The 21,001-nt window shown below is 54.3% G+C and overlaps 11 protein-coding genes across 11 annotated transcripts; 7 read left to right on the top strand and 4 right to left on the bottom strand.

Annotated features, from left to right (window-relative positions):
• Window positions 1–406: 406 nt before the first annotated feature.
• On the top strand, window positions 407–1,135 carry M409DRAFT_59032 (uncharacterized protein; the record flags this gene model as incomplete). The annotated part of the gene is made up of 1 exon (XM_033814070.1): window positions 407–1,135. One exon carries the CDS (start codon window positions 407–409, stop codon window positions 1,133–1,135), a length of 729 nt encoding a protein of 242 aa, XP_033662539.1.
• A 326-nt stretch (window positions 1,136–1,461) lies between these two features.
• M409DRAFT_28044 (uncharacterized protein) lies at window positions 1,462–2,811 on the top strand (the record flags this gene model as incomplete). Its single annotated transcript, XM_033808850.1, has 2 exons — window positions 1,462–2,529; window positions 2,599–2,811. The coding sequence occupies 2 exons, from the start codon at window positions 1,462–1,464 to the stop codon at window positions 2,809–2,811; spliced, it is 1,281 nt and encodes a 426-aa protein (XP_033662538.1).
• A 237-nt stretch (window positions 2,812–3,048) lies between these two features.
• Window positions 3,049–4,110, top strand: M409DRAFT_28043 (uncharacterized protein; the record flags this gene model as incomplete). Its single annotated transcript, XM_033808849.1, has 1 exon — window positions 3,049–4,110. The coding sequence occupies one exon, from the start codon at window positions 3,049–3,051 to the stop codon at window positions 4,108–4,110; it is 1,062 nt and encodes a 353-aa protein (XP_033662537.1).
• A 771-nt stretch (window positions 4,111–4,881) lies between these two features.
• M409DRAFT_59030 (uncharacterized protein) lies at window positions 4,882–6,054 on the bottom strand (the record flags this gene model as incomplete). Its single annotated transcript, XM_033814069.1, has 3 exons — window positions 4,882–5,214; window positions 5,262–5,824; window positions 5,925–6,054. 3 exons carry the CDS (start codon window positions 6,052–6,054, stop codon window positions 4,882–4,884), a joined length of 1,026 nt encoding a protein of 341 aa, XP_033662536.1.
• A 310-nt stretch (window positions 6,055–6,364) lies between these two features.
• On the top strand, window positions 6,365–6,939 carry M409DRAFT_59029 (uncharacterized protein; the record flags this gene model as incomplete). Its single annotated transcript, XM_033814068.1, has 2 exons — window positions 6,365–6,719; window positions 6,776–6,939. 2 exons carry the CDS (start codon window positions 6,365–6,367, stop codon window positions 6,937–6,939), a joined length of 519 nt encoding a protein of 172 aa, XP_033662535.1.
• Window positions 6,940–8,514: 1,575 nt separating this feature from the next.
• On the bottom strand, window positions 8,515–9,187 carry M409DRAFT_28040 (uncharacterized protein; the record flags this gene model as incomplete). The annotated part of the gene is made up of 4 exons (XM_033808848.1): window positions 8,515–8,621; window positions 8,672–8,828; window positions 8,877–9,001; window positions 9,055–9,187. The coding sequence occupies 4 exons, from the start codon at window positions 9,185–9,187 to the stop codon at window positions 8,515–8,517; spliced, it is 522 nt and encodes a 173-aa protein (XP_033662534.1).
• A 638-nt stretch (window positions 9,188–9,825) lies between these two features.
• M409DRAFT_28039 (uncharacterized protein) lies at window positions 9,826–10,663 on the top strand (the record flags this gene model as incomplete). The annotated part of the gene is made up of 3 exons (XM_033808847.1): window positions 9,826–9,966; window positions 10,041–10,212; window positions 10,269–10,663. 3 exons carry the CDS (start codon window positions 9,826–9,828, stop codon window positions 10,661–10,663), a joined length of 708 nt encoding a protein of 235 aa, XP_033662533.1.
• Window positions 10,664–11,475: 812 nt separating this feature from the next.
• M409DRAFT_28038 (uncharacterized protein) lies at window positions 11,476–12,855 on the bottom strand (the record flags this gene model as incomplete). Its single annotated transcript, XM_033808846.1, has 2 exons — window positions 11,476–12,616; window positions 12,668–12,855. 2 exons carry the CDS (start codon window positions 12,853–12,855, stop codon window positions 11,476–11,478), a joined length of 1,329 nt encoding a protein of 442 aa, XP_033662532.1.
• Window positions 12,856–13,243: 388 nt separating this feature from the next.
• M409DRAFT_59025 (uncharacterized protein) lies at window positions 13,244–15,575 on the top strand (the record flags this gene model as incomplete). Its single annotated transcript, XM_033814067.1, has 2 exons — window positions 13,244–15,180; window positions 15,224–15,575. 2 exons carry the CDS (start codon window positions 13,244–13,246, stop codon window positions 15,573–15,575), a joined length of 2,289 nt encoding a protein of 762 aa, XP_033662531.1.
• A 797-nt stretch (window positions 15,576–16,372) lies between these two features.
• On the top strand, window positions 16,373–17,785 carry M409DRAFT_28036 (uncharacterized protein; the record flags this gene model as incomplete). Its single annotated transcript, XM_033808845.1, has 2 exons — window positions 16,373–16,457; window positions 16,506–17,785. The coding sequence occupies 2 exons, from the start codon at window positions 16,373–16,375 to the stop codon at window positions 17,783–17,785; spliced, it is 1,365 nt and encodes a 454-aa protein (XP_033662530.1).
• Window positions 17,786–18,350: 565 nt separating this feature from the next.
• Window positions 18,351–19,879, bottom strand: M409DRAFT_59023 (uncharacterized protein; the record flags this gene model as incomplete). The annotated part of the gene is made up of 4 exons (XM_033814066.1): window positions 18,351–19,220; window positions 19,367–19,461; window positions 19,628–19,703; window positions 19,757–19,879. The coding sequence occupies 4 exons, from the start codon at window positions 19,877–19,879 to the stop codon at window positions 18,351–18,353; spliced, it is 1,164 nt and encodes a 387-aa protein (XP_033662529.1).
• Between the last annotated feature and the right edge of the window lie 1,122 nt (window positions 19,880–21,001).

Below are 21,001 nucleotides of genomic sequence, written 5' to 3'. Positions count from 1 at the left end.
GATCTTGGCGAAAGGACAGGAGTAAGCAATCACATGCTAGCGTGTCAATTGATTCACTTTCAGCGGCAAGCGCCGTCGGCAGCGAGACTAGCTCCAACCTTGTTTCCGCCGCGTGCACCTACTTCTGACCGCAGCTTGCTTCTTCCAACTGACAACATCGCACCAACAGCACAGCACAAACACCAACACATCACAGCTCAGCGCAACAACCACGACGATATCATCACGCACAACGCACGCGGCACAGGTGGCTGATCAATTATTGGCTACTTGAGTTGCAAGTGCATCAACCTACTGCTCTCAATGGCTTGAGAGATCAACTGACAGGCGTCGCTGCCTAGCGATATCAATCACGGCCGACACCCACCAGTCACAACTCCTACCATAAACCATCATCACCAACGCCATGTCTTCAGACGCTGCATCACCTTCAATCATGGTTCCAGGCCTCAAGGACACCATGAAGGCCATCGACAGATCTCGCGCAGGCTCGCAGAGCACGTCAGCAGGCTATGCCCCATCCATCTTCTCCGAAGCAGAGTCATTCGCAACCGCCAACACTTCACCATCTCAATACTCCGTGCAAGACGACGACGTTGTCGATAAGGAGGCGTTTGAGGCCCACACCGACAGCGACAGCGACTTTGAGGAGATCAGCAAGGAAACTTTTGAGGCAAACGTTGGCAGACGTGACTCAGACAACACCAAGAATGGAGGCGTGAAGGTCATCCTCGGCAGCACTCTGGGCGGCAAAGACCCCCTTCACGCCATGGTGCAGGCCACTGGGCATGAGCCTAGATGGTGGGTCGAAGAGCGCCAACGTGAGAGTAAGATCGACAAGAAACGCAAACGCACTTCCACCAAGAAGACTTCAACCTCAATGTACAAGCCCGACTACTTCGACGACCTTCCGTACAGCCCTCAGGACTACTTCACCTCCGGCCTTGATCTGGACTGCGAGCCGGAGGAGACCAGCGAGGAATTCTGGGAGAAAGTGGGCGAGGCGTTCAAGCTGAACAGCCGGTATGAGACGGTGGAGGAGCGACGTGAGCAGTTCGAGTACGACTGCTTCGGCTCTCCGCCAGCGACTCCATCTCCTTCGAGGTTCAACGATGAGCTGTCTGTTATGGGGTAGCGAGGGATGAAGCATGGTAGACAAGGAAAGCTGGCCTGGATGTGATTCACGCCTGGGATGAGGGTAGAGGGCAAAGTTCATGGATCGGCACAATCGAGATATCTGCAACTTCTTGGCTTGCTCATTTGTGTTTCATGTTTTCTGTTTAAGGTGCGTTTCCAAAAGTTTACGGTTTTGAGAATGCATGGACCAGGTTCGTGCGAGAGCGACTAGCTAACCTTACCGAGTCGACGAGGAACAACAACAACTATAAAGAGGTGATGATGCTTCTGAATGAAAACGACCAAATCTCTTTTCCATCCTTTCTTTCGCAGTCTTGGCCCACGATGGCTTCCTCTCTGCTTTCATTCTCCCTCTACCTCTTCATCTCCTTCGCCCACGCCCAACGTCCAGCCTCTTACTCCAACAACCCACCACCTCACTACTCCCACCCATCATGCTGCGACAAACACAACATCGGCTACAACCCCATCCTTGCCGCCAACCAAGCCAAACGCCTCTCAACCCACAGCTGGGAATACGGCACAACCGCCGAAGCCCTCCTGGAACTCTACAACCCCCACCTATCCGTCTTCTCCCGCACCGCCTTCCCAAACAACCACCTCCCCATACCCGACCCCGACACCATCGAATCCCTCCGCTACGCCCGCCAACACATCCGTCTGAACAGCCCTACTCTGATCGACGGCGGCGGCGCCACAGGCGACCCCGCCTCCCTCGGCGTCTCCGCCCTGCTCATCGGCCAAAGCATCCCAGCATACAACGCCTCCGCGACGCGCCAACTCGAATACCTCCTCAACCCACTCACGACCCCTCGTCTGCCCAATGGTGCCTTCTCCCACCGCGAAGCATACCCTGCCGCCTGGGCGGACTTCATCTCCATGGCGCCCCCTTTCATGGCGTACTACGCCGTCGCCACGCAGAATGACAGCTACATCCGCGCCGCGATTGGGCAGTGTCTGTTCTACCGCCAGATCCTCAAGCCTAACGACACGGAGTCGGATGCGTGGCAACATATCCTCTTCGGCCCGCGCGCGCAGCAGGACCCCGGGCGGTGGAGCACGGGCAACGGGTGGGCGGCGATGGGGATGGCGCGCGTGCTGGGCACGCTCGTGCACTGGCTCGTGTTGGCCAAGCTCGACGACGAGAAACCGCGCATCGCGGCAGGGGACTTGTTTCTCTGGATCGGGGAGATTGTTTCCGCGGCCATGGGGCAGGGTGTGCGGGGACAGAATGGGTTGCTGAGGAATTACTGGGACCAGGAGGGCTGGGAAGGGGAGATCAGTGGGACTGCGCTGGTGTCGGCGGCGGTGTATAGGGCTGCTGTGTTGCAGCGGGAGGCGGCGGTCGTTTTCGATGGGGTGCGTGTTGAGGGGAGTAATTATACTCGGCCGGTACGTCTCCATCACCTTACAACTACGACTATCCAGCGCGACGTTGTGTCTTACTGACTTTCGTGATAGATCACGCCCGCTATGCTCTCCTGGGCGGACCAAAATCGCAAGGTCCTCGCGGGGCATGTGAATGAATTGGGGATTGGGAGTCCTGCGGTGAATCCTTTGGATTGGAAGAGTCGGGCGTATGTGGATGATGGGAGTCCGGAGGGGCAGGCGTTTTTGGTCATGTTGTATGCTGCTTGGAGGGATTGTGTTGTTGCGAGCGTGTGTAGGGAGTAGAAACCGCGATGGGATGGGAGGGGAGGGGAGGGCGTAAATGGTGGGTTCGAGGGATGGGGTGGTGTTGGATATTCACGAGTTGAGGTTTCACGGGGGCGAGTGAATGCGATGGTGGATCTTTGTAGATCTAGACAGACCTCGCCTGCGACAACTTGAACTCCTATCAACAAGAGTCAGTGCAGAGCATCTTCATCATCCTCTCTTCGTACATTCGCAGCACCTGGGCCCCCTACAGACATGCCGGAACAACACTCTCACATAAACCTCCCCTCCCTCCACGCAGCATCCAAAAACCTCAATCACATGCTCCACCGCCACTCTCCAACTTCAAGCCCAGCACACATCGGCACAGCATCCAAAGCCAACCAAATCTTCCACGACGAAGTCCGCGCTCGACACATCCAAGATCAGGACAGAAGCAGCCGCTTCGTCGACCAGTCCGAATCAGATGCTGAGATGAGACCACCGAGATATGGCCAAGTCGTGGACGAGCATTTGAACCAGACTCGACATGTGAGGAAGGGGGAGATGTTGGAGAGCAATACGCAAGATCCAAGCACTTCCAGCCTGGTCGTCGACCATTCGACTTCGAAGGCCAGACCCCCGCCGAGATACAGTCAGGTCATCGACAAGCGTGCTCAGCGCCATGGATCTGGTAGAGGGAAGCACGATGTTCGAGGGGAGGAGAACCTCGCCAGACAGGTGCAGGAGGGGTATAATTCCAGTTTGGCCGTGAACGACTCCATCTCTTCTCCAGGCTCGACTCGTCGAACAAGACCGCAAACCCACCACCCTCGAAGAAGAGATGAGGCACTGGGCAGACAGATCCAAGACCAGTATAACAGCAGCTTGCTCGTCAACAACTCCATCTCCACCTCCACCTCCACCTCCCATCCGAAGCCGAAACCCCCCATCAACCAGCGACGCAGTGGGCCTCAAACCCACCACCCTCGAAGAGACGAAGCGCTGCCCAGACAGCACCAAAACGAACCCAACTCCAGCGTCGCCATCACCCAGCACACCACTCCAAACCCTCAATACATCTCCTCCTCACCACCACCAACCTACCTCACCCACACCCTCTTCAACCCTCCACCATCCTACCATCTCCAACCAGGCCATCACACCCCCTACACCATCCTCGTCGACGAGGGAGACGACATTTATCCATGGACGGGTCCAGAAACGAAGACGTCCAGAAAGGAAGAGAATAGGAAGAAGAAACCCCAAATCCGCGCCAAAGACCACGAGGGAGCGTTAAGGTGGTTGGCGTGTCGGAGGGGGCTTGGGGGGTCTTGAGGAGGAGTGGTGGTCGAGGATGGATGGATGTGTTGAGTCGAAGATGGGGAGGGAGACTCGGAGAGTGGAGGCGACGGACATGTTGTAGTGGGGTGGTCTCGCGTCAGCATTTGTTGGGTTTGACTCTTCAAGATCGCGTTTCGGTCTGTTGTCTTCTCGTGGCCGAGCGTGGTATATATACGATCGAGGCTTCGATGACGACGGAAAGGGGAAAGGGCCCGAGTAATACTAAACAATTACTTGTCCAATAAGCTATGGCTATCGACACTCCCCACGAACCACACCTGTCCACAGGGTTCCAAATTTCTCAATACTCCACGCTATAGCACACACTCGCACACTTTTGCCCGCTAACAAATGAAAAGTCAAAAGACGCATTCCTGCCGGTAGGTGGTATGGTATCAAGAAAGCCCAAACGCTCCCATGCCCACGTCGCTCCGACCATCACACCTGTCGGCCGTGTGGCAACATGCCGCGGATTATGGCCCCTACCCCTTCACTGCTTCGCCTTCCATGCTGCTTTCTGTAAAGGAGAAAAAAGACACGTTCAGCAATCGATGAACTTAGCAGCATCAACAATCTCACCCTTGACTAGCAAAGCCACGGGTGTGGTTGGGGGTGCCACTGGCGCTCGCCGGGTTGCCTGCAGGCTTGATCGCCGCATTCGGAGGTGGCCTCACGGAACTGTCAGCTCAACAAACACAGCGCAAAACGACATGAGAGGGTAGATAGAAAATGCTCGGGTATATTGTGGAAGGGAGGAGCATGTTTCTAGTACCCGTTCATGGTCATGCGCTGGCTTTGCCTGCTAAGTTCGCGGTCGGCAGCTGGAGAGATGGGTCGGCTGCCGCTGTGGACTTGTGCAGAGCTCTCCTTGAGCGCGAGCAGTTGCTTGGCACGGAACGATTCGTAGTGGATCTGGGAGGTGGTCTCGATCAGGTCCTGGAGATGGGTGCGGGTGAGGAAGTCTCGAAGGTAGACGAATTCGCAGTGCTTCTCGTCCTCGACGTTGATGGTTCCCCAGCGGTTCTGGCGGCCGCGCACAGTCTTGCCGTCAACGTTGATGTTGCGCTCGCTGCCGACGACTGCGAATGGAATGATGGACTGTACTCGATTAGCAGACGCATTTTCGAAGTGTGATACATGCATACCTTGATCTGAGAGTTCATGGCGGCCTCCTCGCTGTCGTACTCCTCGTTCTCGTAGGGGTACATGCGAATGTTGTGGAAGGCGAATTCCTCCTTGATGCGGTCCTTGAACAGCTGCCTCTCCTCCAAGGTGAGACTATCGGCCTTGGCGATGACAGGCACGACATTGACGGTCTCGCTCAGCTTCTTCAACACGACAATGTCGATTGGCTTGAGAGCGTGACCAGTCGGGCCAATGAAGTACAAGCAGCAGTGAATGCGGGTATCTTGGATGTATCGCTCACGCTGAGCCGTCAACTCTTTCCTCAAGTATGCGCTGTGCTGATCCTTGATGTACTTGACGATGGGATCCCAGCAGCGGTCGTTGTTGACAAGGTCGCCATAGCCGGGAGTGTCGACAATGTTCAGGCGCAGACGAACGCCGTTCTCCTCGATGATGTGGGTGACTGGGTGGATCTCGGTGGTGCTACGGATTGGCTCGTTGGGAGTCAGGCGACCCTTGCTGTCGACGAGATGCGAAGCGAAGATGGTGTTGATGAGTGTCGATTTGCCGAGACCGGTCTGGCCTGTGGGAGGAAGGGCGGATTAGCTTCAATGTGCGCATCACGAGATGATGGCGACTTGGGAGCGTCGCGTGTGTGAGTGGGACGGAACATGCGAACGTACCAACGCAGATGACATTGAACTGAAAGCCGCGCTTGAGCAGCTTCTTCTCGATCTGGGTGGTGATGGAGTCGAACCCGACGTGGCTCTTGGGGAAGACGCTGGGCTGCTGCTGGGCGTGCACCGCCGCCATGATGCTGGACTGGGTGGGCTGGATGTGTGGTGAGGGAGTTGGTCAAGGAGACGTCGCGGTGAAACGAGTGAATGGAAGAGGTGGACGCTGGGATGGAGCAGTCGCAATGGCAATGGCAGCGGTGGGCGGAGGTGGTCGTGGCTGCTTGCGCGGTATCGATGCTCTCGCGGGAGAAAGTGCCAGGGACCAGCGCAGAAAGGGGTCGCCAATCAAACGCCGGGGATCATCCCGACCGCAACTCTTGGCATTGCACCTCCGTCAAACCGCATGTGAAGAGCATCCACTGCCTTTCTCATCCACAACCACCACAATGGCAACGATACGAGCTCCGTCACCTTCCTTCCTCTCCGCGTTCCTGCCCGTCGTACGCGCGCGACTCTTTCCCCAAGAGCAATCCCTTCGGCGGATACCTCTCCTGCAGCAAATCCAGCAACTAAGACTAAGAGCGAGTCTACTACCCGCTGCATTGATCCCAATACCGACATTACTGGGCGAACTTTGGGATGGAATACTCAACGCTGTACCGAAGAAGAAGACGAGCCATATGAAGAAGAGGCATAGGCAGATGGCAGGCAAAGCATTGAAGGATGTCACGGCATTGAACAAGTGCAGCGGGTGTGGGAGGCTGAAGAGAGCGCACGTGCTATGTCCGTATTGCGTGAAGAGTGTGTTCAACATGTGCCCATAATGTAGGGAACCTGCGGCTAATGAATGCTTCTAGGCATCAAACAGTGGCTCAACAATGGCTTCAAGACGAAGGAGGAGTTGGAAGTGCAGAAGGAGGAACGGTTCGAAAGACAAAATGAGGAGCGAATAGCAAGAGGAGAGAAGCCGCTCAAGTGGACGGATCTGTATGATAAAGGAAAGGAGGAGGAAAAGGCATAGCGACTTGGCTTGATTGATTTCGGCATAGCCATGGCGTACGAGTGGTTTCAGTGGCGTGTACACTTTGTACACAATATCTCGCAGATTGGTGGATATTCATTCTACCTCAAGCTGACACCTACTTCTTGCATTGACCACTCCTTCAACTTCCTGACATCTTCCAATGGCCCCACCAGCGTCGTCTCAACCACCCCTAGCTGCTTTTTCTGGACTTCTGTGCCATGAGCCATGACTATCTTGCTCTGGATATTTATCCTCCACTGCTGCTTCTTCGTCGTCCTCTTCATCCTCACCACAACCGTTCGCGCTCGCAACATCGACTCAGGCTCCTCATCTTCTCCAAACATCCCAGGTTCCTTCTCTTCTGATCAAAGCTTTGCCGATACTGAACATCGCTTTCAATCTGATCGCAACGCTGACGAGTAGGCTGTGGACGTGTTGCGCGAACCGTGCCAGCTTGTCGGATGCGATTGCTCTTCGTTTTCGATGAGTTCGTCGGAGTATTTAGAAGGTCAGTCTGTATCATCGGTCTGGACCGCTTGACCCGAAACGTTGCCATAGAGGTAGGCAGGGGTGCAATTGACGGATTCACGCAGAGATTTGCTGACATTGGCGACTGTATATGGATGGGCCCATCGCTGAGGTTCTACATGTTGGGTGAGGATGCGACAAGCAAGCACACCGGCAAACGTCTACGAACGTCATGGAACGACACCTCCAAATCCAAGCGACATTGCTGTTTGCTGTTGTGTGGTCAACTATATCCCCCATCGCACCATCCAGGCGAATGGCAAGGAACTCCAACTTCAATATCAAAAGTCCTCACGCTAGTCCGATGACATCTCGACATCGATACAAGTAGTGCTGTAGAGTCCACGCAAATGTACCTTTGTAGCCATGTACGTCCATAGCCTTCATCACCTCGATTCCTCAAGAATTCACTTTTGATTGGTAAGTGGGATGGTTGGAAGAGGTTAAATAGTGGATATGTTTGCGATGTGTGTGTCTCTCGTTATTTCGTTATCTCATCATAAGTGTGTTCTTACTTTTCCCCAATCTGATCATGTAGGGTTCACACAAACCAGCCCAAGTCCAAACTACCACACGTGTCGAATTAGCCTCACGTTCCCCAGAATCACCAGCAATCGATGTGAGCAGCACTTACCAGCTCCAATGCACAACACTTCGCTGACTTAGAATCAGCTCGGCAAGTTTCCGTGAAAGAAACCAAGTCTGTTGGTCCAGGATTGACTGAAAGTGAATGTATGTTAGAGAGAATACTTGAGATTGTCTCGTATTTGTTGGAGACTCACGAGCCTGACAGTCTGTGTTGAGCAAGATCAATTTATTAGGGTTGCAGCATCGAGGCTTTCTAGACCCCTTGCAGACGGGAACTGGTGTTGGTGTGGCAGTGGGGCTTGGAGGTTCGGTGGGCTCGGTCGGTTCGCTGGTTTCTGTTGGTACGATTGGCTCTGTTGGCGCAACTGGGGGCAGAACGTTACAAGTTGTGATTGTCGCTGTTGAGGTGGGGTCCCAGTGCGATGTCAATGACAATCGTTCGTGGATCATTCATGGTCATCTTACGTAGGTAGTTGTCCTCGATGAGCAGCACCTCGGGACACTTTCGTCATCAGCATCACAGGAGTCGGTGAAGACGGCTGGAGCTGTTGGTGTTGGAGCAGCTGCAGGAATGGTCAGTTGCGGGCGTGTCTGAGTTAAACCTCGGACATACCAGCTTCACACGTAGTACCCGTCACGATCGTGATCTTCGACTCGGGAACCGCTGATGGACAGCACAGGGGATCAGGGAGGTTATCTGGACAGACTTCGTCTTCTGCCACCTCATCTTCGCTCAGGCTGCACGCCAGATCGAAACCCTGAATAGCGGCCTTGATCCGTCAGCATGCAGAAGCCGATCGAAAGCAACTCGAACTGACGTTGAACCCGTCCAGTCTACAACACCTTGGCATTCTGATTGCCCCTTCAGGAGATGACTTTTCGCATACGCCCCTGAAGTATTCCAGCCTGGGCTCATCTCCAGGTGCGATTTGCGATGGATCATCTTCGTGAAGGTCAGCACCCATGTTGCCATAGTCAGGCATGATTTCAACCCACAGAGCTTGCAGTAACGCTCATCTGTCGCTTGATTTGGATCACAACAAGCTGCGAAGGCTTGATTGCTAGCACAGATGGGATCGTATCCTTGTGCTGCTATCAGAGCTGCGAAGGAGAGGATCAGGAGTTGCATGTTTGGGAAATGTGGATCTCAGTGATGCTGAATCTGAAGAGCTACTTGACCTAGGATTCTACTATCTCTTATAGTCTCAGTAGCCAATATGTTAGTCGTGAGGCCATTTTGAACATCAGCTCGGAGATGTTCGCTCGGACAAAGAGCAGCATGAAGCGGCACGAAGGGGTGGCATGATCTCGTTACACTCAGTCATGTTGATCTCGAGATCAAAGCAAGGGGCGGCGGCGAGCAAGACTTGTGGTACACGACCGCTCTCAAAAGAGTCATTCCAAGATCATTAGGCTTGCGATGTCCGGGTTTGGGCGATTGATTCGGCGTGCCCGCCATGGTGTTGGCAGAATGGTGTAGAGGTGGCGTTCTTCACGAAAAGGTACGACAAGACAGAAGCATTGGGCGGCTGAGTATCAAGTGATTGGACCATAGATGCAGATCTCTGCAAGTGATACCCACATGAAAGAGCAAGAGGTGAAGTGAATCCCACATTCCTGCCTCAGGCATCAACGGAACGACGCCCGCACTTCGCAGCATCTTTTGGCGAGCACACCCAACGTCACTTCATCGACGTCCAGCTCTTGAAGTTACACCTCTCTCCCAAGCAACGAATTACCCTCGATTTCGTATCCCAGACAGTCACCATGGATATCAGACTACTGCAGCCTTCGGACATACCGCACGTCCAGCAAACGAACATCACGAACCTTCCCGAGAACTACTTTTGCAAATACTACATGTACCATGCTCTGAGCTGGCCGCAATTGAGCTACGTCGCTGTGGACGTAAGAATACAACAAAATAGAATTGGGGGACTTTGCATTGTTACGACAAAGAGACTGACAAAGGCGATATCCAGGTTTCGAGACCCAAAAAGACCCCATACGATGCGCCGAAGATCGTTGGCTACGTACTCGCGAAGATGGAGGAAGACCCACAAGACGGCATTCAGCATGGGCATATCACATCGCTCAGTGTCATGAGGACGCACAGACGGTTAGGATTGGCAGAGAAGCTGATGCGTCAAAGCCGTAAGAGACGATACTACAACGCCATTCGAGAAGATACGTGCTAATGGAGATGCCAGAACGAGCCATGTTCGAAACCTACAACGCCGTCTACGTCTCCCTGCACGTCCGTGTCTCCAACGTCGCAGCCCTTGCCCTCTACCGAGACACCCTAGGCTTCAAAGTCGGCGGCATCGAAGCGAAGTACTATGCGGATGGAGAGGATGCGTATAGCATGCGCATGGACCTGGACTATCTGCGGGAAGAGGCTTTGGATGCTGAAGACTCGGATGAGGAGGATACGACCGTCGGACAGGACGAAGGTGGTGAGGTGGGAAGCAATGGCAAGGCTGGGGAGGGCGAGGACGGTGTGAGGAAGAAGAAGGAGAAGAAGCGGAAGGTCAAAGTTGGACGGCAGTTGGGTGTGGGAGAGTTGGTGGAGAGAAATGCGGCGCAGGGAAATGGGACGGCGTAGGGACGGCCATAGCCTTGGAACAGCAGAAAGGATGGCCCATACCGAATGCATGCCGTGTTCTTGGAAGGACATAGTATCAGCCCAGCACTCCTGGTGTCGATCACATCCCAAAGATCAGTATCGGGTTTGGATTCTCAGTCATCGTATCTCGAACCACGACCAGCGATTCTCGTCCATCTCGAGCGAGCAACTTTCGACCAGGAGAGCTACAAGTACGTACAGTCTCAATGATCAAAATGTCCAATATTCCTGCTCATAGCCGAGCGCGTACTGAGTTCGACGTGTAGTTCGTGCCGACTCGAGCGCTTGGTCTAGCGCTTTCCAGTAGTACGAAGCCAGCATCGGGCGCCGCCTCCTCAACACTACGTGAACGACAGTCGATGTGTAGCCCGCAACCAGTCAAGCGCTTCGTCTGGCGCTTTAGACAATAGTACGAGACTCGAATTGAAGGCCGCTACCTCAACACTGCATGAACGGCGGTCGCCATCCCCGCGATTGAGCTATTGTCCGTGGCATTGGAATCTGTTTGAGCTGTCTTGTGGGGGTAGAAGCGTGAGAAAGAAGTTCGATTTGGTTGTGGAATTTCATTGTCTATCCTGAGCGCTTTTACGGACAACGCCATCGCTCGCTGGACAATGAAAGTGCTAACATCAAAGAAAGAAGAGCTGTGCACTAATGAAAGTGCTAACATCAAAGAAAGAAGAGCTGTGCACTCCTGTGCACCGCGTGCGCTATCGCTCCGTTGAACAAGCTCCGTCGAACAACAAGTTTTTCGCCCAACATCGCCCCTGCAGACGTTAGAATGGCCCGTCTCAGGACGGCATAATCCAGGATGGCCTATCCCAGGACGGCGTATCCAAGTCCCGCACATACTCCTCGACACGCCAGACCATACCTTGCTCATCGTGCAACTTGTCCAAGTCCGCGTCACTCTTTCGCGCGACTATAGCATCTTCCTCCGTGTCCCCCTCGTTTTCGAAGATGCTCGTCATCTGGACTTGCTGGATCACCGTCGACTCCGGAGACAACCGCTCTCCTAGCCGCTTGGCTTCTGCCACGAGGAGATTGTGGAGGCGAGTCGTACGCACTGGATCGCGGTGGATTGCAGCGCCATGCCTCAGATCGAACTCGACCAGCTCTTGTAAAGCTAGAGCCAGGGGCTCTACTGGCCTCAACGTCTGACAGGTCTTGTCGATGACTTTCTCCACCAGCTTATTCCGCTCTTGTACGAGATCTTCCTGGCGCGTTATGTAGATGAGTTCGCGTTCGCTGCAGTACTCGGCGAGGTGGTTCTCCATCTCACTGGCCGCATCCTCCTCTAGGCCAAGGACCTCCCAGTCTTCCTTCACCTGCTTATACACTGCAGCTGACTGAGGGGTGGGTTTGGTGTCGAAATAGCGCACCTCTTTCATCAAAAACTCGAGGAAGTAGTTGTGGAAGATGAACTTGATGGCACCAGCTTCACCGGGCCCAAACTCGTCCCAGCCCAGAGTCCGGCCACCGTCCTGCTTCACGGGAAGCCAAGCAAGCCAGATCAGCTGCTCTGGAGCTAGGCCAGTAGCTTGTAGCTTCTGGAGGTTGCTTTCCCAACGCTGCCAGTCTTCCGGGTCTGGATAGGTGAACGGCGGATTCCATTCTTGCGATGGAAAGACGAAGCCATGGCAGAAGATGGTGAGAGGGCCGAGCTGCGCGAGGCGGGTGGGGTTGTTGAAGAGGTCGAGTGCGCGCATAAAGCGACAGAGCGGGCTGATATCCGCGTCTTCACACATGAGGATGAACTCGTTGTCCGCGAGGAAGATGGTTTGAGACTCGAAAAATATCTGGCGGTTCGCATGGACGATGCCAGGAATGTCTTTGACACCCTCCGCGATCTCAACAGGCTCTGGGCTAACCACGACGTACTCGTATATCTTGTTCCTTAGCTCTGGGCTGAGATCGAGGAAGCGGAAGTGTCTGTCTCGCGTCAGTATTGGAGCGCACTGATGAGGTCGCGATATCACATACGGAGAGGGCTGAACATCACTGTTGGCGATCGCGGTCGGACGGGTACGGGCAGCCCGTGGGCGCTCTCCAGCCAGAGGATCGACTGCTGCTTCGACGACCTCGAAGCGCAACTCGTTCCTGATCCTGGCCGCCCCCGATCGAGTGATCGCTTGGTTCTCGTTCAAGGTCGCACCGCTGCTGGACGCCATGATGCGCATCTGCGCGTATTTCGGTAGAAGGGTGAGAGTGTGTATGGTAAGAGGCGCCCAATGCTGGCGCAGGAGGAGGTGGCCAGAAGCGACTTTGCCGGCTCGGTGTTGTTGTCTACTAACTGTCAAGACGAGTTGCGACGAGTTCTCCAAGCGACCTCGCTGGCCCGCTCCGCCGTCCCGCCCGCCTGGTCGTCCAGGCGTCCGCTACAGGCGAACATTCACTTGCGCTGACGTCACAATTCAAACTCTAAATACACCTCGCGACGCGGCTTTTCCCGGAAGCTGACGTCTCTTTCCTTACCACCACAACACTCTGCATCTCATCCGTGGTATCAACAACACCGACACTCACAGTCGTCTGCCTCCACCGCCAACAACCGCGACGATGAAGGCGCCTCTGCGCAGATCACCGAGGAATCATCCAGGGTCATTACTCGCCACCGACTCTGGAGTGCGACGAAAGAAAACTGTCAACAAAAAGTCGGATACGCGATCCTCCCGATCCTCAGCATCAAGACAGTCGGAACGCGCCAGCGCCCCAGCACCTGAGCAAACAGTGTTGGCAGAGCCCTCAACCGCGCACTCAGAGCAGCCCCCGCGCATCCAAACTACCATCGAAGTCCCTACTGTATCTGTCGCGACTGCGACGAAGAAGCGTCGGGCTCCCGCAGTCGACCTCGAGCTATCCCACCTGGATCTCATCACGCCGCCGGTCTTCAAGCGCATCTGCTTAACTCATGGAGAATACCGCGCACCGCTCGAGGATGGAATGCACTACAATGACGTCTCACGTACTGCACTCGACATCCGCCATCTGGCAGGCCAAGTTTCTGCGCGCAACCTACACCAACTCCACCAAGACGTCGCCCGCCTCACCGAGCAAAACGAGCACCCGGTCATTCAGAAAGGCAAAGACCGGCAAGCGAACGACGATCACGATCAGCATATACTGCTCCAAGAGAAGCTCGACCGCGCTAGCCTCCACAACCAGATACTCGTGTTGCAAGCCGAGAAGCAGCAACTAGAAGAAGAGGCTCGTCACGCCAATGAGCAGCTTCGAGCTGAGAAGAACGAGTTAGAGCTGAGCAGGAATGCTGTGATGGCGGAACTGGAGAGTACGAGAGAAAGACTGGAGACTGCCAACCGCGACCAGAGCACCCAAAATGCGAACCTGCTGAAAGCCCTTCAAGTGGAGACGGAAGCACGAGTTCGAGCTGAGGCAGAACGCAATGCTGCTCTGGTCGAAGCGAGCCAACAGACTCCGCAGTCGGAAAATGCACCAGCAGAGCCTGAGCAGAACGGTCAGGTCGTAGAACAAGCTGTCGAAAACCAGCAGCTTCAAGCCGCCCTGCAAGAGACTCAGGCAAATCAAGAAGAGAGTAGCAATACCGATGAGGAGAAGTTGAAGATGGAGGCGCATAGTTTCCTGCACAAGGCAATGCATGAACGCTGGCGGGGCGAGACCATTCCGCCTAAAGTCACTCCACGAGGTCAGATCACTCCACCACCAGTCCGGCCAGAAGAACCAGAACTCAGCGACAACGACCTCGACTGGATCCGGACGGCTCCAACCCTGTACCTGCATATGTTAGCAGGCAGAAAGCGTCGAAAGGAACTTAAAGCGGCTCAAGACGCTGCTCGAAATGACAGTGCCAGCGAGGGAGACGGAATCGTCTCTGAATACATGCAGAAGTGGGTGGCCGACAGGGAGGAATGTCATCAGGAATACACAACCGCTCAAGAAAACTTCGAGGAGGGACGGCATGACGAACTTCCTCTTGGGAAGCCGGTCCATGATTTCAGAGAAGAGAACTGGGTTGGCTTCTCGAAAGCACCTGATGGGAGGATCAGACGACATGCAGTTTACGCAGTGCAAATGGAGTACGAGAACACGAGCGTGCACATTCTGCCCTTCCCTGGAGACCAGTACGTGACCAGACGCAGAAAGTGGGCATACGCAAGAGCCTGCCTCACGGCACAATTTCCCGAGCTGCAAGCAGAAGCAGCGAAGGAGTTCCTCTCCGAAGAAGAGTTCGCTAAGTTCATGGAGCGGTCATTTGGCCCAGACTGGCACAATGTCGACATTTCGGGCGGAGGCATCGATGCAGAAGCATGGCAGTCAGCACTCAAGGATCTGCGTAGGAGCAAGCGCTTCATGACGGCTTGTCGATTGTGGGCGGCGGGAGAGCGAGCACTCAACCAGGATCGTTGTTGGCCACCCACGTTCTTGAGCATGGAGAAGACGCAGGCTTGCACACACTTCAACGACGAGGAGGAGAGGACGAGAATGATGATGAGCTGCCTGCCTGGTAAATCACGAGTGTCTGTCCAGCCATACTACATCGACACGGAAAACGACGAGCAGGGTCAGGGAGCAGGAGGAGAGGGTTCTCAAGACCGAGGAGAGGGTTCTCAAGACCGAGGAGAGGGTTCTCAAGACCGAGGAGAGGGTTCTCAAGACCAAGAAGAGATGCAGTGAGGCTGGCTTGAAGGCGAGTCAGGGCGATGAGAAGCTCGGGACACAATGCTCATCACAGAAAGAACGGAAAACAAAACAAAAACAAAACAAACAAAAAAAAGAGGGAAAGAAGCACACCAAGGATGGAAACAGAACAAAGCCAACACCACAGGGATGGAGGGTATCTTCAGGCCGGATCTCAGGATCTGGAGCTCATCGATACCCACCACAGCAGCGAACGAAAAGGGCCGGGTCTTAGGACGTGGAGCTCAATCGGGAGTCTTGTTGGCAGCATTCATTACGGGCCGGGTCTTTGGACCAGGAGCTCGACGATTGCTGGATAACAAGGCGTATTGCTAAGTCTCTGCGGGGTTGGCTGAAGCTTGTTGAAGTTTGCAGGTGTTGCTTTGAGTGCGTCTCTCATGCTGTAGATAGATTTAATGAGCATTGTTGTTGAAAAGCTGTCTCTCTGTTCGTGTTTTTCATTCGATCGTGAGGTGTGTTGAGAAGTAGCTACTAACACTGCGAGATTGGTATATACAACAAGAACAACAGCAAAAACATCAATGATAACCTAATTGTCCGTTTTGGAAGCCATCCTGTTCGAAGTCGACGGGGAAAGGATGGGCAGCTCGGCTTTCACATGAAAGTCTTGGCAAACGAGTGAATGACCACAGCTGCCGCATCCAGCCGCGGTGACGCAAGACTAACAGGGAATCCTCGAACTTGAAGCACATACTCGCCGCCAGAAAGCTTGCCATTGGCCCAGTAGGCGACTTGGTGAAGACTCCTAGGCGGCGAAGCGGAAGACAAACCGCGACATCGCCAAATTCCGGACGCTCGGACCACTGCCGCCGCGCTTCAAAAGCCAAGCTTGCCGCCCCTCGACTTGCTCTTCCTCCGACTCATCCACCGACAGTCTTCGGATCCCTTCGACCACGACCTCGACTCACTGTCACCATCACAGCAAGCGTCGCTTTCATCCTCACTTCTTACCAACTTCCGACTTCACTTCCCAGCTCATTTTCGACCCTCGAAATGGCTGCCACCACCACCATGTCCGCTTCCTCTTCCTCCTCCTCCACCACCATCACCAACACCCTCGAGGCTTCTCGCCTCAAGTACCCTCGAGACAGCAAGTGTAAGACTATCGCCGCACCTCCCTTGACACTCAACTAACACCCTCCAGACCGCTTCAAGCGCAACGCCGCTCCGACCGACCAGGACACCTGCGACGGCACGGCTGCCGGCCTCACCAAGTACCAGATCAAGCGCGCGCGTGGCGCCGACGCCCCTGGACCCAGCGCCGACATGTACGACGTCTTCCTCGCCGCCTCCGCGGCCCTCCACAAGCAGCGCGAGCGTGAGGTCGCCGACCTCAAGCAAGCCGCCGCACAGAAGGAGGTTGACAACGGCAACCTCAAGAGCGAGTACCAGCGCCGTCTCTCCGAGCTCGAGGCTCGCGACCAAGCCAAGCAGCAAGAGGTCGAGCAACTGCAGAAGCAGTGTGTTGTGGGGATTGCTGCCGCGAAGAGCGAGTGTGAGCAGCTCGTAGACCAGGTGAAGCAGGCCGCTCAGCGCGAGATTGACGAGTTGCGTGAGGGCAAGGCGCGTGTCGAGCAAGAGCTGGCGGAGCAGCAGAGCTCATTCAAGGCCAAGTGCGAGAAGGCGGAGAAGATCCACTTGAAACTGATGGCCGAGAAAGAGCAGGAGGTGATGAGAAGGGCCGAGCAGCGCCACAAGGAGCTTTTGGCGAAGCACGAGGAGGAGGAGGAGAAGCGCTTCGGCGAGGAGATGGATCTTGTCATCGAGGATGTCTCCAAGAAGGATGAGGAGATCAAGGCGCAGAAGAAGCAGATCGAGTATTTGATCGCCAAGGTTCGAATGGAGAAGAAGGAGAATAAGCGTCTGGTGAAGGAGAACAAGAAGCTTGACAAGGCCCTCGAGAAGAGCGACGACATGACCTTGAAGTACATGAGGTTGGTGTATGTGGAGACGGGCAAGAGCGAAGAAGTCCTCAAGGAGGCGCTTGAGAAGGAAGAGGAGAACGAGCGACTCCTGCAACACGTCGACATGCTGAAGGCGGACATCAAGAGCGGCGTAGGCGCAGCGGGTGAGCTGCTGGAGAAGACCACGCTGAAGGGCAACGAGAACCGCAAGAAGATGCCAAGCGAGAAGCGCAACAGCGCAAAGATGGGCGCCGCACGCACGAGAGCCGGCACCGCGCCAAAGGGCGTCCAGAAGGCCAAGTACACCAACAAGGACGCCCTGAAGAAAGCTCTCGATCTCCTCGACAACGGCGACGACGAGTGCTTCGACGACGATCTCGATGCCATGCCCACTGACGACGAGTCGGAGAGCGAGCAGGCGACACCGAAGTGCGCACACCTCAAAGACAGAGGTCTGAATGCTACTTTCGGGCTCATCTCGCCCCCAGACAGCGAGAGGGACTTGTCCATGGTCCAATAGGCCATGATTACCACCAACATCCACCACCGCACTCTCACCCTCACCAACTTCACGACTGTTCGAAAAAGGCACTGTTTCGCGTTCTGGCGTTTCTGGATTCCACAACTGTCGACGTTTCTTTCCTGCACACCACAAATACACGCGGCCTGAAATACGGCACTCAACCGCACACGAACGACACTTCCAAACGTTCAACAGGACAACAGGGCCAGGTGGTACACACAAACCACCAGGAGCTCTAACCCTCGCGACAACATGGAAGCCATCAACTTCAATCAAACAGGCAGCGGTAACGGGCCAGGTATCCATACCTGGAGCTCAACACCCGCACAAGGTCGAAGGGCATGCTTAATTCATTTCCGACGGGTCGTTTGTCAAGGGCCGGGTACACTTTTGTGTACTTGGAGCTCATACACGGCTTTGAAGATTTGGAGAGGCGTGAGAAATTCGAGAGCGGTTGATTGTGGTTTTTCTTTCGGCATTGATGATGATTGGCGGTTCTTTTTGATGGGGTTTCTTTTTTGACTTGCTGGCTGGCATGGGATTTGCTTAGCTATGAGAATGATCACGAACGAATGATGCTTAATAACCCCGACTCGATTTCTCCTTTCTCCAACAAGTTCCCAAGTTCTTCCATGATACGCTTTTCTGCGAACAGCCACTCGAAGTCAATCCGTAGCGTCGGAGGAAGCTGAAGCAGTCTCCCAATATCAGGACAGAGTACTCGCTGATATGGCTCAGGGGTCTCCCTCTTTCCAGTCAAATCCAATACTAGATCGAAGCAATCTTTGCCAGAGTAAGGTCCATAATGTCCCAGGTTGGATCGCAACCCCCGAGCAACTTCCCAGGGGTCTGAAGTAGACGATGGCTGTTGCGCGAAATGAGCACCGGCAATCATTGCTGGGTCGATCGATGTTGTCCTTCCGCTGGTTGCCGGCTCGTAGACAACGAATATCGACGAGGCAGTATACAAGCATAGGAGCTTGATGACCATGAGCGGAAGCACGGTGTCGCTCGAGATGAGGAGTACGTTCTTCGAGGGAGTATCTTCCTGTTGGTTCTGGTAGATCGGCCGAAGTGGCAAGGGCATGATGCCAGCGGTGTGCAGTAAGATCGTGGCAATTGCGAAGGCCATGGGTATTCGAGCGGCATCGGGGTTCGGAGCGTTGGGTGAAAGTTTGCATACAAGGCTCTGATGTACGGAAGCCACCTCGTCGCCACGGGCGTCGGTTGTGATGTCTGGACCAGACAGACAGGCCAGGACCACGTCTCCCAGACCTAAGCCTCTGATCTTTTCGTGTATCCGTAGTACCGTGCCGACTCCACCAAGTCGGAGCCGTCTTTCGAAAGGAATTGTCTGACGTTCAGGATCATCGTGCTCGAGAAGGCATTCTGCTGGACAGGAAGCCTCGATTCGGATCAGAATGAAACCCTCCTGCAGCACATTGGCCATTGTAGCTGACATATTGTGCCACGGTGTAGATGACGGAAAAATGTTTGAAGGCAAGAATCAACCGCCCCCATACTTTGAAAGTTCACATGACTGGCCGTGCAGCTAGCTAGCTAGTGGCGTCAACCTACAGTAGCACTCGGGGATGCAGAATTGAGGCACATTGGTTTCGATGCAACATAAGTGCGGAGACCGGAAGAAAGAAAGTTTGGTTGGCAACAAATCTCTGCATTGAGTTCAAGTACAATACAAAAGAAAGGATAGCTTGTCGGCGCATTCTCTCGAGCATTTCTGCTTGCCATCCCCGATCAGTTCGCCGCAAAACTCAGAGCGTCAACCATTGTAGTAGCACGAGCATCGAGGAGAACCAGGTTCGTAACAAGGCTGCTGACCAGTGCAGCCAACACCTGTTGCAGTGCAACCGCAATACCCATTCGCAGCCGCAGCGCAAGTACCGTAGCATTGTTTCTAAGAACGTCATCAGCAAAAGCAAGCGGGGGCCTGTGACCAAGCAGTTTTACCTGCGCCTCATCGATTCTCTTGAAGATGTCTTCAGCTTTCGGGGGCTCAGTCGGCAGCGGAGCGTAAGCTGCGAATACTGGCAGTGCATAACAAGTGACGGTCAAGAACGTCCAGAAATGCATTGCTGCGATATCAGGTTTGTGTTTGTCTTCGAGGCGCAGGGGGCATTCGCTGTTGAACTGGAGATCTTGCTGGTTTTGTGTCGAATGGCTCTGATGAGGAATGGGGCACCACTGAGGTCGGTCTGCTGCTTTATATGTTTGTCTTTGGGGCTCAGACCTGGGCACCTGTTCTTGTCTGTGCCACAGTGGGCATCCAACTGACGGAACATTTGCTTCGACGGCCCCCTGCAACTGTTCGTTTCTATCGCCATGCAGCAGAAATACTGCCAATCGTTCCTCGTCCAGGTTCTACTCGCATTCATTACGTTTGGAAGGGGCGGTACACAACAATAGATCAAGCTGTCCGATTCAAAGTTGACCTGGCGTGAACACATCCCTCGTCTGAGGCGTGCGGCGTGCAGTAAAATCTGCGTGATGTATCTCGCTGCGTCCTTGAGTGACAACCGTGCCGTGTCTCATGACCGTTGTTCTACAGACGCAACAGAACTTGCATCGGACAACGATTTCTCTCGGACAAGAGGAGCAGCAACTGGCAAGCTTTTCAACCAGATCTTGACTCTTTTGGTTTGATGTGATCACCAGAGAAGCAAATCACAACGCCGCTGATGCTCGTAATGGTCCCCCACATTTGCCGGGGCGAGCAGTACGTCCGTGGCACAGTCATGCAGTCTCGAGCAAACCAGATGAGAGATTCAAAATAAACCCGCGGCAGGGTGGAGGAAGGTCTCAAAGACAGGTACTTGTTTTTCAGCATGGTGGAGGTCACATAGCGTCAGGATTCTCAGCATCCTGTTGTATATGGGCATACTTCCTTTTGGGGTCCATGCGGCCAGCTGAGGAAGAGTATGCGGGGGCACTTTGTGGATGCCGACAGAGCAGGAGAATGGTATATACAGATCACTCGAAACGCAAAGTCATCTTGGTCATTCCTACGCATGTATCAATGACTTTGATGTGCTGTTTCCCATGGGACCTTGCCACGAAAACGCGTTCAACATGGATAGAGTGACCGCATGAACAGATTCCCAGCCTGAGAAGTGTAAGGAGTGAACACGCCAGTGAGGTTTTGCCAGCGAAGTTACGAGTGATGTCTTTGAATCTCGCTAGATATAGAGACGAGGA

This window comes from Zasmidium cellare (assembly GCF_010093935.1).
Source record: "Zasmidium cellare ATCC 36951 unplaced genomic scaffold M409scaffold_40, whole genome shotgun sequence".
NCBI lineage: Eukaryota > Fungi > Ascomycota > Dothideomycetes > Mycosphaerellales > Mycosphaerellaceae > Zasmidium > Zasmidium cellare.
The sequence above is the reverse complement of the archived record's forward strand: the minus strand, read 5'-3'. Positions and strand labels throughout refer to the sequence as shown.